A 12462-nucleotide genomic window follows, 5' to 3' on the forward strand; every position below is an offset into this window, starting at 1 on the left:
CCACCTTCCTTCTCTTTCTCTTTTTCCTTTTCTCTGTTTAGCATTTCTTTTTCTTTCCTTCTTTCGTATGAATATATATTGTACATATATATATTTGTATATCCTCCAATTTTATTAAATTATTCATCGTTTGTTACTGCAAACCTAATGTCTTCATTGCATTTTCTCTTACAATTTGGTTATAGAGTTCTCTGTTTGTTCTCCATATTTTCTATAAAGTCATCAATAACAAAGAATGGTAGGGAGTATGTATTTACTTACACAGGCATCAACATTAGCTCCACTTTCATCATTAGGTTCTATAAGGAGAGATTAAATGATGTATCAGAGCATTACTTACAAATAATATAATTACCTGCCAGCATACTGACCACGCTCAACAAAATCTTTTCGACGCTTTGAACAGGACTCCATCGTTCTGAGCTGCTTTCATACATATTGGGATCATCTCCTGGCGGATGTAATATAGAAATACAGACAGTTCCATTGGGATATACATTAGGATGAAAGAAATCACAAGTGAATTTCATCGTAGGCGGGCTTAGAGGATAATCTTTAGGAAAAGTGAGCGTAGCAGGAAATAATCCACCTTCAAAAGGTGTGCCTTCAGGTCCTCTATTTGTCATATGAAAGAGTTAAACACATTTTATGTAAAGGTGTTGCTACAACTTACGCAATCAAGGCTTCCCATTCAAAAAAGTTGTTTTCATCAATGGGACCTAGATGTACGTGTATAAGTCAAACATAAAAAGAAAGAGATCTACTTGTCTTACCTGCAGTAATACCTTCGGGTGCATTCAGTGTTAATTCTATTTCATAATTAGCATAAAGCATATATGTATATCTTGCTTTCTTTTTCTATTTGCCTCTATATTCCGTCATGAGACGTTTTAAAGCGGTCGAGCCCACTGTTCTATTTCCGTTCATTCTACTCTAGAAACCAAAAAAAAAAAAAAGAAATAATGAGAGACAAATAAGCTATATTCAATTGATAATTTGATTGGCTCATTAAAAAGAACTATTTATTTATGCTCATGCGAAGATGTGATTGATAAATAAAGGGGATATCATGAGCTATCATTTCCATCCTCTTCCTCATCAAAATCTACCTCATAGTCAGTAACATCATCCTCATAATCATCATCTGCTAGTTCTAAATCTAATCTTTCCATAGGCCCATCGTGTTGTTCATTTTGCTGTTCATCTGGTTGTTCGTCCTGAAGCATTCTCATTCTATCTTCCCAAGTGATTTCTTTTACAAGGTATCCTTCAGAATCCCTACGTACTAATCTGTAATCACCTCGCTCCGTCGAGTCCTCAGTTACTTGATTAGCCTCGTCCGGACTTTTCGGTGGCCAGTAGTAGGCCACCCGCGGGTCTATTCTGCAAAGTTAGTCTTTGAAAATGGTAATATGAATCATGTTACCTATATTTCGCCGAATGGCAAAGTCAATTCCATTGCCTGGGCTTGGGAGTGGCCAAAGCCACAGTATCGGATTATTGCCTAAAACGTAGCAAATGTTTCTATAAAATCCTACATCGAATGGAAATTCCACCTGTGACAATCCAGTGTGAAAAAGACAGTATGACAATACCGTTCTTGTTTCCTTACAAAATCGATTCTGCGCCTCTTGATCAATCGTCTAGTCTTTTGTCTCTCTGATCCTTCAATGGTTGTTTGTCCTTTTAATAAACAATAACTGTGATACACGGCTAACACACCGACTAGAAGAATAACAAAGCTGAGAATGACTATGTTGAGTAAGACGAGTAGCAATTCTGTCGTCGTTGGTGTGTTTGGATTCTATAAAATATTAACTAAATAAAAAAGTTGTTTTCATAATCTGTCATCATTTACCCATGTGTTCTTTCTTGCATCAAATATGCGTTGAAGTCTCCACAAGAGTAGATAACATCCATATGTACAACCAATCATGACTGAAAAGACAAAGCGTACAAAATAACCATAGTTACCGAACCCCACGCAATTGCCTATCCATGGACAGTGATGATCCATTTTAAGAATGCACTTTCCACATTGCTTACAGTGATGACACCTCGGTGGTTTAAAGGCTTCACACTTTTTACAGTATCTTGGGCCTGTTAATCCCAAGTTGAGTGGAGGATCTGAGGAAAGTACTTCGGATGGTGGTTCCTGATTAAAAATCAGTTTTGTTTCTCACACAAGTTATCATAATAATCTTTTTACCCAGCCCTCAGGTACATGGCCTGGATCTGTCTTACACGCCAAGTAGTAATTATAATAAATTGAAATGATAAAAATGTTTAACGGCAAAAGAATCTTTTGTACATGTAGACTTGTCCATCCTCCTAATGCTGGTCCAAGAATAACAAAACTTGTTGTGGTTTGTAAGTAGGTTATGAGTATGACAACGAATGTTACAATGAGCTTTTCTGGAATTGACATAAGAAAAGGAAATTGTAGACAAAGTGCTCTGGGTTTTAAACCAAGTAGAGGAGGCTTTTGCATAGGTACATTCAATGTAGCAAGACGAATTCTTTTCCCGTGAATTCATTGACATGGTAATATCAGGCGTATCTTTAAATTTGCGTAATATGTAGAAAGATATACTAGTTATCGGCTTATATTAGCGTTAAGGTTGTATATTCTTACGTAACAGTAACGAAATGAATGAAATCATTATAGTCAAAGATGGTATCATCCTCTTCAACTAGATCACATACATTTATTAACAATATCTCCCTTTTTCACTTCATCTGTTTCTGGTTCCTGATTATATCAACACCATTGTAACCGTATCTATCCACGACATAGCCATTCAAAATGAAAGGTAACACAAGGCTAAGTTACCCGCTGGGATCTAAAGTTGTCACACGACCTTCTCCAAAAGGATTTCTCTTCTAGAATAACAAAAAAGCATATAAAAAAAGGATTCAAAAATAAAAATAAAAGGCAGATCCACTGAGTTTTTTTAGCCAAGCGTATTCAATTATTACGTTATGATTGACAAAAAAAAAACTTTCTGGTTATTTTTATTTACGTATATTTTTAGTTCAAAATGCCAAGGTTGACTTTTTCTTTCTCTTTCTCCTTTTAACAACAGAATCACCAAAGAAGTGGAATCGTATTCCTTTTCTAAAAATTTTAAGTCAACACCGATCTTTTTTTTCCTCTCTTTCTCTCTCTTTTTTTTTTTTTTTTTTGATTTTAATTTTACAAGACAAAAGAAGCTTATCACGTACACTACTTTTTTCCTTTTTATTCCTTTTTTTGTAATTTATCAGTTTATACATGAATATACCAATAATATAAAGTATATATCACCAGCATGAATCCTAATGAAAAGATCAAACCATATACACCCACGTTAAGCAGAGAATTCTCTACAAGCAGCAAAGTATCAGGGACTGATATCAACATGTCATCAGATGCACAAGCCTTTACGAAAAATAATAATGTAACTGTCAAAAGAGGAAAGTCGCTTGTACGACCTGAAAGAGAAAGGGTAAATCCAAACCATAGACAATACCACTATAGACAAGCAGCAAGCAATGCTGCTCCAGAAACAATCCAACCCAGTCGAACGGGCAATCTACCGCAAGGCTTAGTCAGTAGATCCGGAACAGTCACCGTAAGACGCGGCAAAAGCGTCCTCGGCCGTGAAGAAAAGGAAGACGCTGATTCATTTGTTTATACTCCTGAGGAAAAAAAGCACGGTTGGTTTTCTGGATTACCTGGTCCTTGGATGACATATTGTTACATATTGACTTGCTGTATACCACCTCAACTTTTAAGTTTAGCCGGTTAGACTTTTTATTTTTGTAAATACGTCATTCATCCTAATCCTTCTTGTTATAGGCATCCCAAGAGGTCCTGCACAAACCGCTTGGAGAGAAAAGATTGGACTTGTAGGTGTTATTGTTTGCATCATGGCTGCTGTCGGTTTCTTGACGTTTGGTTTTACACAAGCAACCTGTCCTCCATCAGGCATTTCCATTCATGGTAATGCTGTCACCCCAGGATACTTGGTTATCAGAGGCTGGGCTTATATGCTGGCCGATTGGGATGGTCATCCAAGCTCGAACGGGACGACCAACGTGCTCTATCCTCCCATGAATGGGGCTGGTATGGATGCCACCTTACTCTTTCCTCAACGTTATCCTGAATGCGACAATGTGTTTGTACCTCTGAAAGGAGAACAGCCCAACTACTTTCCTTGTCAACTCTTCAATCCAAATACAACTGATATCCCTGATGTCGCTCAATATACCAACAGAACCTATTGCCATACCTCTTCTTCAGCCACTAATTTACTAAATCAATTTACAACAGAAGGCGTTCCAAACAAAAAGGGTCAATACGATAAAGTATCACGCGTATATTATAATTATGAGGATATCAATGCAACAAATCATCTCATGGTGTATAACAAGTAAAATCCCTTGTACTTTTACCAAACAGTTCAAACTCATCTCCTCTTTATTAGCAACGTTCTCAATCTTAACTTACTAAAGGCCCTACCCCGTGATTACTTCAAGCCGCCTGAGAATGGTCTTATTCTCAACATCCTCGACAACATGGACGAGTTTGGTGGAAAAGACTTGACATACACGATTCAATCTTATCGAGCACCTGGAATAAGATGGCAGGACGAAGCGGAATGTCTTGTCAAGACGATCCGTGTGGGACAAGTAGATACAATGTCTGTAGGCTGCATGATTTCAGAAATCGTGCTCTACGTTTCTCTTGTCGTCATTCTCGCCGTCATTGGTGCCAAATTCATCCTGGCCGTCATCTTTGGTTGGTTTCTGTCATGGAAACTTGGTAACTTTAAAGAAGAGAAATCATACGCTGCCAGAATGAGACGTGAGGAAGAAATTGAGAATTGGGCAAGAAACCTTGATACGAATGGCCCTGTCACCCACGTACCTCCTCCCCCACCTCCTCCACAACATCATAAACACCGCAAGAGTTTCTTTCCTGTCACCTCTCGATTTACACCTGTGGAACATGGCTCGACTCGTTTTGATTCAGAAAAACCACCGATGCCTGCTTGGAAAAATGCAAGGTAATTTTTTTTTAAATACTTTATGATGAAAAATTAATAATGTATATGCAAAACAGCCTTGCCGGAAGCAGACCCAATTCGGTTCTGTCGACCAACTTTTCTGGATTCAATGCACCTGCCAGTCAACGCTACTCTGCCATTTCCTTTGGTCACAACAACATGACGACGCCTTCCTTTTCTTGGGACAGTCGTAGTCAATATTCGACGAGCAACACTAGCCAAAGTGGACCTGTATGTCCCTTTCCTCTGTCTCCCTACGTCGTTCCACAGCCACCATCCGACTACATGCCCTTCAATTACCCTCTAGCCCATACCATGTGCCTTGTCACCTGCTACTCTGAAGGCGAAGAAGGTATCCGTACGACATTAGATTCTATTTGTATGAGCGACTATCCCAAAAGTCACACACTTTTGGTAGTTATTTGTGATGGTCTGATCACAGGCAGTGGTGAATCCCGATCCACACCCGATATTTGTGTTGGCATGATGCGTGACTTGATCGTACCCGTGGACCAAGTAGAAGCTCAGCCTTATGTGGCCATCGCAGATGGGTCTCGACGTAACAACTGTGCCAAAGTGTATGCAGGATTTTACAAGTTTGATGACAAAACGGTGCCTTTGGAACAACAATCCCGTGTGCCTATGATTACGATTGTCAAGTGTGGTGGACCGGAAGAAGCGAATGCACCAAAACCTGGTAACCGCGGCAAACGAGACTCTCAAATCATCCTGATGCAATTTCTTCAGAAAGTCATGTTCGATGAACGCATGACCATGATGGAATATGAGTTTTTCAATGCCATCTGGCGTATTACAGGCGTGTCTGCAGACCATTATGAGATCTGTCTCATGGTTGACGCTGATACCAAATTATATCCTGATGCACTATCCCGTATGATCTCAGCTGCTGTCAAGGACCCTGAGATATCTGGTCTTTGTGGTGAAACCAAGATTGCGAACAAGACTGATAGCTGGGTGACAATGATCCAAGTATTTGAATACTATATCTCACATCACCAGTCAAAAGCGTTTGAAAGTATCTTTGGTGGTGTCACTTGTCTTCCAGGCTGCTTCTGTATGTATCGTATTAAAGCACCCAAGGGGCCTAATGGCTACTGGGTACCCATTTTAGCTAACCCAGATATCGTTGAACATTACTCTGAAAACGTGGTTGACACGTTACACCGTAAGAATTTGCTCCTGCTAGGTGAAGACCGTTACTTGACAACGCTCATGCTGCGTACCTTTCCTAATCGTAAGATGATGTTTGTTCCTCAGGCTGTGTGCAAGACAGTTGTGCCCGACACTTTCAAGGTGCTTCTCTCGCAGCGTCGTCGATGGATCAATTCAACAATTCATAACCTCTTTGAACTCTTGCTCGTCAATGACCTCTGTGGTACGTTCTGTTTCTCAATGCAATTCGTTGTCTTTATGGAACTGGTCGGTACCTTGGCTTTACCCGCCGCTATCAGTTTTACACTCTATCTTGTTATATCTGCCATTCTTGGTAAACCTGCGATCTTGCCTCTGATCTTACTTGCCCTTGTCCTTGGTCTCCCTGCTGTTCTGATTGGCATGACAAGCTGTAAACTAGTCTATGTCGGATGGATGCTTATTTATCTAATCAGTCTTATCATCTGGAACTTTGTCTTGCCCATGTACGCCTACTGGCACTTTGATGATTTCTCCTGGGGTGACACACGTAAGGTTGAAGGCATCAAGAAGGATAAGGGACACGGCGATGAGGGCGGTGAATTTGACAGCAGCATGATCACGATGAAGAAATGGAGCGAGTTCGAAATGGATCGACGCACTAAGTTAGCTAAAGAGAACAATTTGCCTGTCCCACGATTCGCTCAACGTCAAGCTAATTTGGATATCTTTAAAGAAACCCAATATGATCCAAACCCTCGAAGATACAGTGATCTCTCGTCTGAGAGCGGTCGTGTGCCTTTAACTCAAATGGACTACCAAGGTACAAATTCGAGTCCCTTGGGCATCGTCTCGTCCAACCCCGCTCCCAAACGATTCGAACTACGTGATGAAGCAGTAGGAAAGTCAACATTTGAAATTGAGGAGATTATGAAGCCGTCTTTAGAGGAGAATCACGAGTTGGGCTGGATCCACAGTCAAGATAACAATAGCAATAATCAAAACTGGGCAGATCCTGCACCTCATCACACGGTTAAAATGGACGAAACGCCGGCGACTCATTCATTACCACGATTGCCTTCATCTGAATCGTCTTTAAATAATAAACCATAATAATAAACTTCATTTATGTTTCAAGGAGTTGTGCGTGTGGGGTTATGGACAGTAATAAAGTATTAAAATAACGTGAAAAAAAAAAAAAAATTTCTGGAATGTGCCGAAGACATATATATAAAAGGTAATATGTAAAAATCAAGGAGCCTCTCCAGAAGAAATAAAGCTAAAATGAGAAAGAGAAAGAAATAACAAATAGAGGGAAAACTCTAAGTAAGAGGATGATCGAATGTAAGGGGAGGTAAAGAGGCGCGTTTAAAAGAATAAGTCGGGTATTTTTGATTTTAAGAGTAAAGTATAAATTACTATATAAACAATACACTGAAAATGCTTATGCTTTCGATTCCCTCATTTGATATATCGCCTTCCCCCTTTCTACCTTTTATTTCTCTTTTGGTATTATTATTTTAGCATTTTCTTTTTTCATAGAAAGAAAGGATATAGAAAGGGGGAGAGAAAAAAAAAGGAGGGGGGATGCAAGGGATATGGAAAGTGTAAATGGGCGTGATATATCCCTAGAAGTCAAATGTTTCTAATGAAGATTAATATATATATAAAGCATCGTTTTTCTTAGCGTAAAACAAATAAGTAAGGGGGAGCAAAGAAGAGATGCATTAAGAGAGAGAAAGAAAGTGATGCCTTTTCTTTTTTTCTTTACTTTATAAGTTTCATCATATTACAAAAAGACAGCAGAAAGCAGGACATTAAGATACAAACTACAAGACATATTAACTGTCCGTTGCTTTTGAACCAGTCACTGAATAAAAAGACGACAGGATCACTAAACTAACTGGTGCAGTATGTGGTCATTCATGCAGAAAAGCGTTTGTGTCATAAATCCCCTACATGATAAACAAATCGACAGATCTTTCACATTTACATTTACACTAAATATAAATAAATTGACCAGTTCTATTTTGTTTTCCCTCTCTTTTTCTTTTGCATTTCTTTTAATTTCCTATCTTAATAATCTCCGTATTATCAAAAGTGAGCAGAAATAACAACTAGAGTAAATATTGATTCTATTACTTTTTTGCCTATGCTAACTATTCATTAGAATACATCAAGCGAAAAATCTATTACTATCAGAGTATTGCTTTAAACAACATCAATGACTACACCTCATTCGGAACCGCCATCTTCTGACGAAAAGAAAGAGGCAGTTGAATTCGAAGAACATCAACATATTGAACATGAAGACGAAATATCTCCCGAGTTAGAACTCTTATTGCACACTGATCCTAGCCACGGCTTGTCCTCCCAAGAAGTCGCCGAACGTCAAGCGCGATTTGGCATGAACGAACTTCCGGAGAAAAAGACGAATCCCTTTTTGAAATTCTTTGGCTACTTTACTGGACCCATCTCTTACTTGATCGAAATTTCCTGTATCATTGCTGGCATTGTCGGTGACTGGATTGACTTTGGCATCATCTTGGCTCTTTTAATTATCAATGCAATCATTGGCTACGTCGAAGAAGCCAAGGCGGAATCCGCATTGGACGCCTTGCGCCATACTTTGGCCCTCAAGACCCGCTGTTACCGTGATAATGAATTGAAGGAAGTAGACGTAAAGGAACTGGTCCCCGGTGACATTATTGTCTTACGTATTGGTGATATCGTCCCTGCTGATGCTCGCCTCTTGGGTTTGGGCGTCAACGGAGAAAAAAATGACTCAGAACTTATGATTGATCAATCTGGACTGACTGGTGAATCCTTGCTCGTGGCTAAGAAGAAAGGTAGCACTGTTTATTCATCAAGTATTATTAAACAAGGACAACAGCTGGCTATTGTCACCAAGACTGGTACAGATACTTTTATTGGTCGTGCTGCGAACCTGATTGCTATCACTGCTGATGAAGGACATTTCCAAAAGATCATCACCAAAATCGGTAACGTTTTAATCTGGTCTACTGTGGTCCTTGTCATGATCGTCTTTATCTATCAGATGGTTCGTTTCCGTGGTACTCCCCAGGGCAATTGGAAGATTGTCCTTGAAAACTGTTTGGTCTTAACTGTCGCTGCTATTCCCGTTGGTCTTCCCACTGTCATGTCGGTTACCATGGCCGTGGGTGCTAAACAACTGGCTGCCAAGCAAGTCATTGTCAAACGATTGACTGCTGTAGAAGAACTTGCCTCCGTATCTGTGCTCTGCTCCGATAAAACTGGTACATTGACCTTGAACGAACTGACCTTTGACAAGCCATGGTTGACGAATGGTTACTCCGAAGAAGACATTTTGTTCTACTCGTATCTGGCCGCTGAACAGGGTGCTAATGACCCCATTGAATCTGCTGTGCGTCGTGCTGCTGAAAGCCAAGTAGACTTGCTCAAGAACCGTCCCAACAATCGTGAAATTCCTGGATTCAAGGTCATTCAGTTCGAACCCTTCAATCCCACTACCAAGATGACCCGTGCTACCGTCATGAACGTAAACACCAACGAAACCTTCAGCGTGGCTAAAGGTGCTCCTCAAGTCATTACCAAGCTTGTTGGTGGCGACAATGAAGCTGTTCATGCTGTGAATTCCCTTGCTCGCCGTGGTTTAAGAGCTCTTGGTGTTGCCAAGACTGTTCCTGGTAGTGAAGACAAGTTCGAACTTGTCGGCATGATCTCTCTCCTAGATCCCCCTCGCCCTGATTCTCTCCAGACCATTGCTGAATGTAATGCCTTGGGTGTCGACGTCAAGATGATCACTGGTGATCAATTGATCATTGCTAAAGAAGTTGCTGCTCGTCTTGGTATGGGTCGTGTTATTTTGGACGCCAATCATCTTGTAGATCCCTCAAAGAGCGAGGAAGATGTAACTGAACACTGTGTACGCGCCGATGGTTTTGCCCAAGTAATTCCTGAACACAAGTATCGTGTTGTCGAATTACTCCAGAACAAGGGTCTCTTGGTTGGCATGACTGGTGATGGTGTAAATGATGCGCCTGCTCTCAAGAAGGCTGATGTGGGTATCGCTGTTGAAGGTTGTACTGATGCTGCACGTTCTGCTGCTGACATTGTCTTGCTTGCTCCTGGTCTTTCTACCATTACAGATGGTATCATCACCTCCCGTGCTATCTTCCAACGTCTTCGATCCTATGCTCTTTACCGTATCACTTCCACCATTCACTTTTTGATGTTTATGTTCATCATCACCTTGATTGAAGATTGGACTATGCCTGCTGTCTTGCTTATCATGATCTGTGTCTTGGTAAGTTAAATTGATTGATGAGCCGATGATACTTATTATATATATATAGAATGATGCTGCTACCTTGGTTATTTCTGTTGATAACACAGAAATTTCCGAAAGGCCCGATAAATGGCGTATCGGACAATTATTGACACTCTCGTTCGTCTTGGCTGCCTTACTTGCTGCACTTTCCTTTGCTCACTTTTACATTGCTCGAGATGTCTTTCATGTCACCGATAATGAGTTGCATTCCATCATGTATCTTCATATTTCCTCAGGTAAAAAGCTAAAAAAAGCGAAAAATGCTATAAATTTTAAATATGTGTCTTACATACACACAACATAGCTCCACACTTTGTCATATTCTCAACTCGTGTTCCTGGCTATTGGTGGAAGAATATGCCTAATTGGATATTCACTGTTTGCATCATTGGTACACAAATCGTTGCGCTCTTCTTTTCTGTTTATGGTGTCTTTGGTGAACATGAAGGCGTTGCACCTTGTGGGTACGGCTGGGGTCTATCTGTACTTGGTGTTTCCTTGGTTTATTTTATGCTTTTGGATGTTGTCAAGGTGCAAATCTTCCGTAAATGGAGCTTTGAAATGACAGCCAAGATGGTACCAACAAGAGGACGCAAGAACAAATTACATACACGAAAAGAATTACTAGAAAAGAAGACATTTGTAGATGCAGCTTGGAAGAAATTATTAAAGTAAGTTTTAGATGATTTTATATATAAATTAGGCTAACATCTCTTCATTTTTGTGCATGTAGTCCTGTTGAAGCACATCAGATTATTGCAGCCTTCCAAAATAACTCAAACCCATCATAACCAAATATTATATAGAACTCTTTTTCTTTAGTAAATTCTCACTTTATAATAATAAACACACTATAATTTTCAATTTCTTTATTCTCTTTTCATGCGTGTGTGCGCGCAGTAAGAATATATTTTTCACATGTAAGGGACACAAGAAAGAAAGAAAGCATTGACCCTATCGTAACACCAAAGTGAGTCTGAGTGACCTTTCCATAAAACGGGGATAAAAAAACGGTCAAACCTTGAATGGAAATGATCATAAAATAGGGCATAAATGGTAATTTAAGCATTGAAATAATTTCAAACGATGTTCTCAATGCGTTGACAAGTATAGCAATAGCTATTTATACTCTTTTTTTTTTTTCTGTCAGTAAAGATGAATAGTGCAATACTTGATCTGTTCACTTATATATCGTATATACTTTACTAAAGTTATACACACACAGAGGCTATCGTCATTCATTTAATTTTAGTGGTTATATAAGTCTAAAGAGCTTTATGGAAAGAATGCCAAGTAACAATGATGTATTGGATTGGACTACAAGTCATAGAGCTCATCTTGACTTCTGGTTTTTTATACATATATAATCACAGATTAACACGGCGCTTACTTGATGCTGTCTGTAACCAACTGCCCAAACCACAAAAGGCTCATTCTTGAAGTCCGCCTTCAATAATTCAAGAACTAGAACATCAAATGTTTGTCCAGGTCGTTTTACTACAATGATGATAGTACACACAATTTAATTGTGAATTAGTACGGTCATAAGCTTCTGAGCCTCCCTTTTTTTATTTGGTTTGGATAACAAAGGTCGTGAAACCAAAAGACTAATTGAAGGATGTTTATGAACTATTGGTCGTGTTACACTCTGTTGTTCACAAATATTACTGCGACTGGCACTAATATCATTTTAAAAATTAGTAGCCTGTTTTGTGTTCAAACAGTCAACAAGAGAGAGATATAATGAGGGGATTTAATAATGTATACATCATTTTGTAGAAGGCTTATGACTACGATGTGGTCATTGAAAGTCTGTGCTCAAAAAATACTTTATAAAAACAGACTATATGATTAATGATTCTAGTAAAGTTTTTGAGCAACTGCAACAATCACATGTAGTAAATATGAACTCAGTAAGTTACCCCA

The 12462-nt window shown here is 39.4% G+C and overlaps 5 protein-coding genes across 5 annotated transcripts; 2 read left to right on the forward strand and 3 right to left on the reverse strand.

Moving 5' to 3' along the window:
* Nucleotides 1-17: 17 nt before the first annotated feature.
* RHIMIDRAFT_134275 (ubiquitin-conjugating enzyme) lies at nt 18-941 on the reverse strand. Its single transcript, XM_023605581.1, has 6 exons — nt 867-941; nt 774-809; nt 674-719; nt 356-615; nt 262-299; nt 18-211 (listed from the first exon to the last, which is right to left on the reverse strand). Exons 1-6 carry the CDS (start codon nt 925-927, stop codon nt 134-136), a joined length of 519 nt encoding a protein of 172 aa, XP_023466298.1. The 5' UTR covers nt 928-941; the 3' UTR covers nt 18-133.
* A 29-nt stretch (nt 942-970) lies between these two features.
* RHIMIDRAFT_215341 (zf-DHHC-domain-containing protein) lies at nt 971-2955 on the reverse strand. The gene is made up of 5 exons (XM_023607283.1): nt 2210-2955; nt 1859-2155; nt 1613-1804; nt 1427-1556; nt 971-1378 (listed from the first exon to the last, which is right to left on the reverse strand). Exons 1-5 carry the CDS (start codon nt 2489-2491, stop codon nt 1068-1070), a joined length of 1212 nt encoding a protein of 403 aa, XP_023466299.1. The 5' UTR covers nt 2492-2955; the 3' UTR covers nt 971-1067.
* Nucleotides 2956-3401: 446 nt separating this feature from the next.
* On the forward strand, nt 3402-7316 carry RHIMIDRAFT_202842 (uncharacterized protein; the record flags this gene model as incomplete). Its single annotated transcript, XM_023606643.1, has 4 exons — nt 3402-3786; nt 3842-4415; nt 4470-5051; nt 5120-7316. 4 exons carry the CDS (start codon nt 3402-3404, stop codon nt 7314-7316), a joined length of 3738 nt encoding a protein of 1245 aa, XP_023466300.1.
* Nucleotides 7317-8245: 929 nt separating this feature from the next.
* Nucleotides 8246-11388, forward strand: RHIMIDRAFT_226652 (H(+)-ATPase). Its single transcript, XM_023607575.1, has 5 exons — nt 8246-8325; nt 8374-10512; nt 10562-10772; nt 10841-11207; nt 11270-11388. Exons 2-5 carry the CDS (start codon nt 8428-8430, stop codon nt 11325-11327), a joined length of 2721 nt encoding a protein of 906 aa, XP_023466301.1. The 5' UTR covers nt 8246-8325; nt 8374-8427; the 3' UTR covers nt 11328-11388.
* Nucleotides 11369-11665, reverse strand: RHIMIDRAFT_282636 (uncharacterized protein). Its single transcript, XM_023613087.1, has one exon. The coding sequence runs from the start codon at nt 11603-11605 to the stop codon at nt 11417-11419; it is 189 nt and encodes a 62-aa protein (XP_023466302.1). The 5' UTR covers nt 11606-11665; the 3' UTR covers nt 11369-11416.
* Nucleotides 11666-12462: the final 797 nt, after the last annotated feature.

This window comes from Rhizopus microsporus (genome assembly GCF_002708625.1).
Source record: "Rhizopus microsporus ATCC 52813 unplaced genomic scaffold scaffold_8, whole genome shotgun sequence".
NCBI lineage: Eukaryota > Fungi > Mucoromycota > Mucoromycetes > Mucorales > Rhizopodaceae > Rhizopus > Rhizopus microsporus.

Coding starts and splice junctions, on each gene's coding strand:
- RHIMIDRAFT_215341 (XM_023607283.1), bottom strand. CDS start 2,491: ATGCAAAAGCCTCCTCTACTTGGTTTAAAACCCAGAGCACTTTGTCTA. Junction 2,156..2,209: donor GCCATGTACCTGAGGGCTGG/GTAAAAAGATTA, acceptor ATTTTTAATCAG/GAACCACCATCCGAAGTACT. Junction 1,379..1,426: donor TGCCATTCGGCGAAATATAG/GTAACATGATTC, acceptor TTTGCAGAATAG/ACCCGCGGGTGGCCTACTAC.
- RHIMIDRAFT_226652 (XM_023607575.1), top strand. CDS start 8,428: ATGACTACACCTCATTCGGAACCGCCATCTTCTGACGAAAAGAAAGAG. Junction 10,513..10,561: donor TTATCATGATCTGTGTCTTG/GTAAGTTAAATT, acceptor ATATATATATAG/AATGATGCTGCTACCTTGGT. Junction 10,773..10,840: donor GTATCTTCATATTTCCTCAG/GTAAAAAGCTAA, acceptor CACACAACATAG/CTCCACACTTTGTCATATTC.
- RHIMIDRAFT_282636 (XM_023613087.1), bottom strand. CDS start 11,605: ATGCTTAAATTACCATTTATGCCCTATTTTATGATCATTTCCATTCAA.
- RHIMIDRAFT_134275 (XM_023605581.1), bottom strand. CDS start 927: ATGAACGGAAATAGAACAGTGGGCTCGACCGCTTTAAAACGTCTCATG. Junction 720..773: donor ACCCGAAGGTATTACTGCAG/GTAAGACAAGTA, acceptor ACGTACATCTAG/GTCCCATTGATGAAAACAAC. Junction 616..673: donor GAATGGGAAGCCTTGATTGC/GTAAGTTGTAGC, acceptor TATGACAAATAG/AGGACCTGAAGGCACACCTT.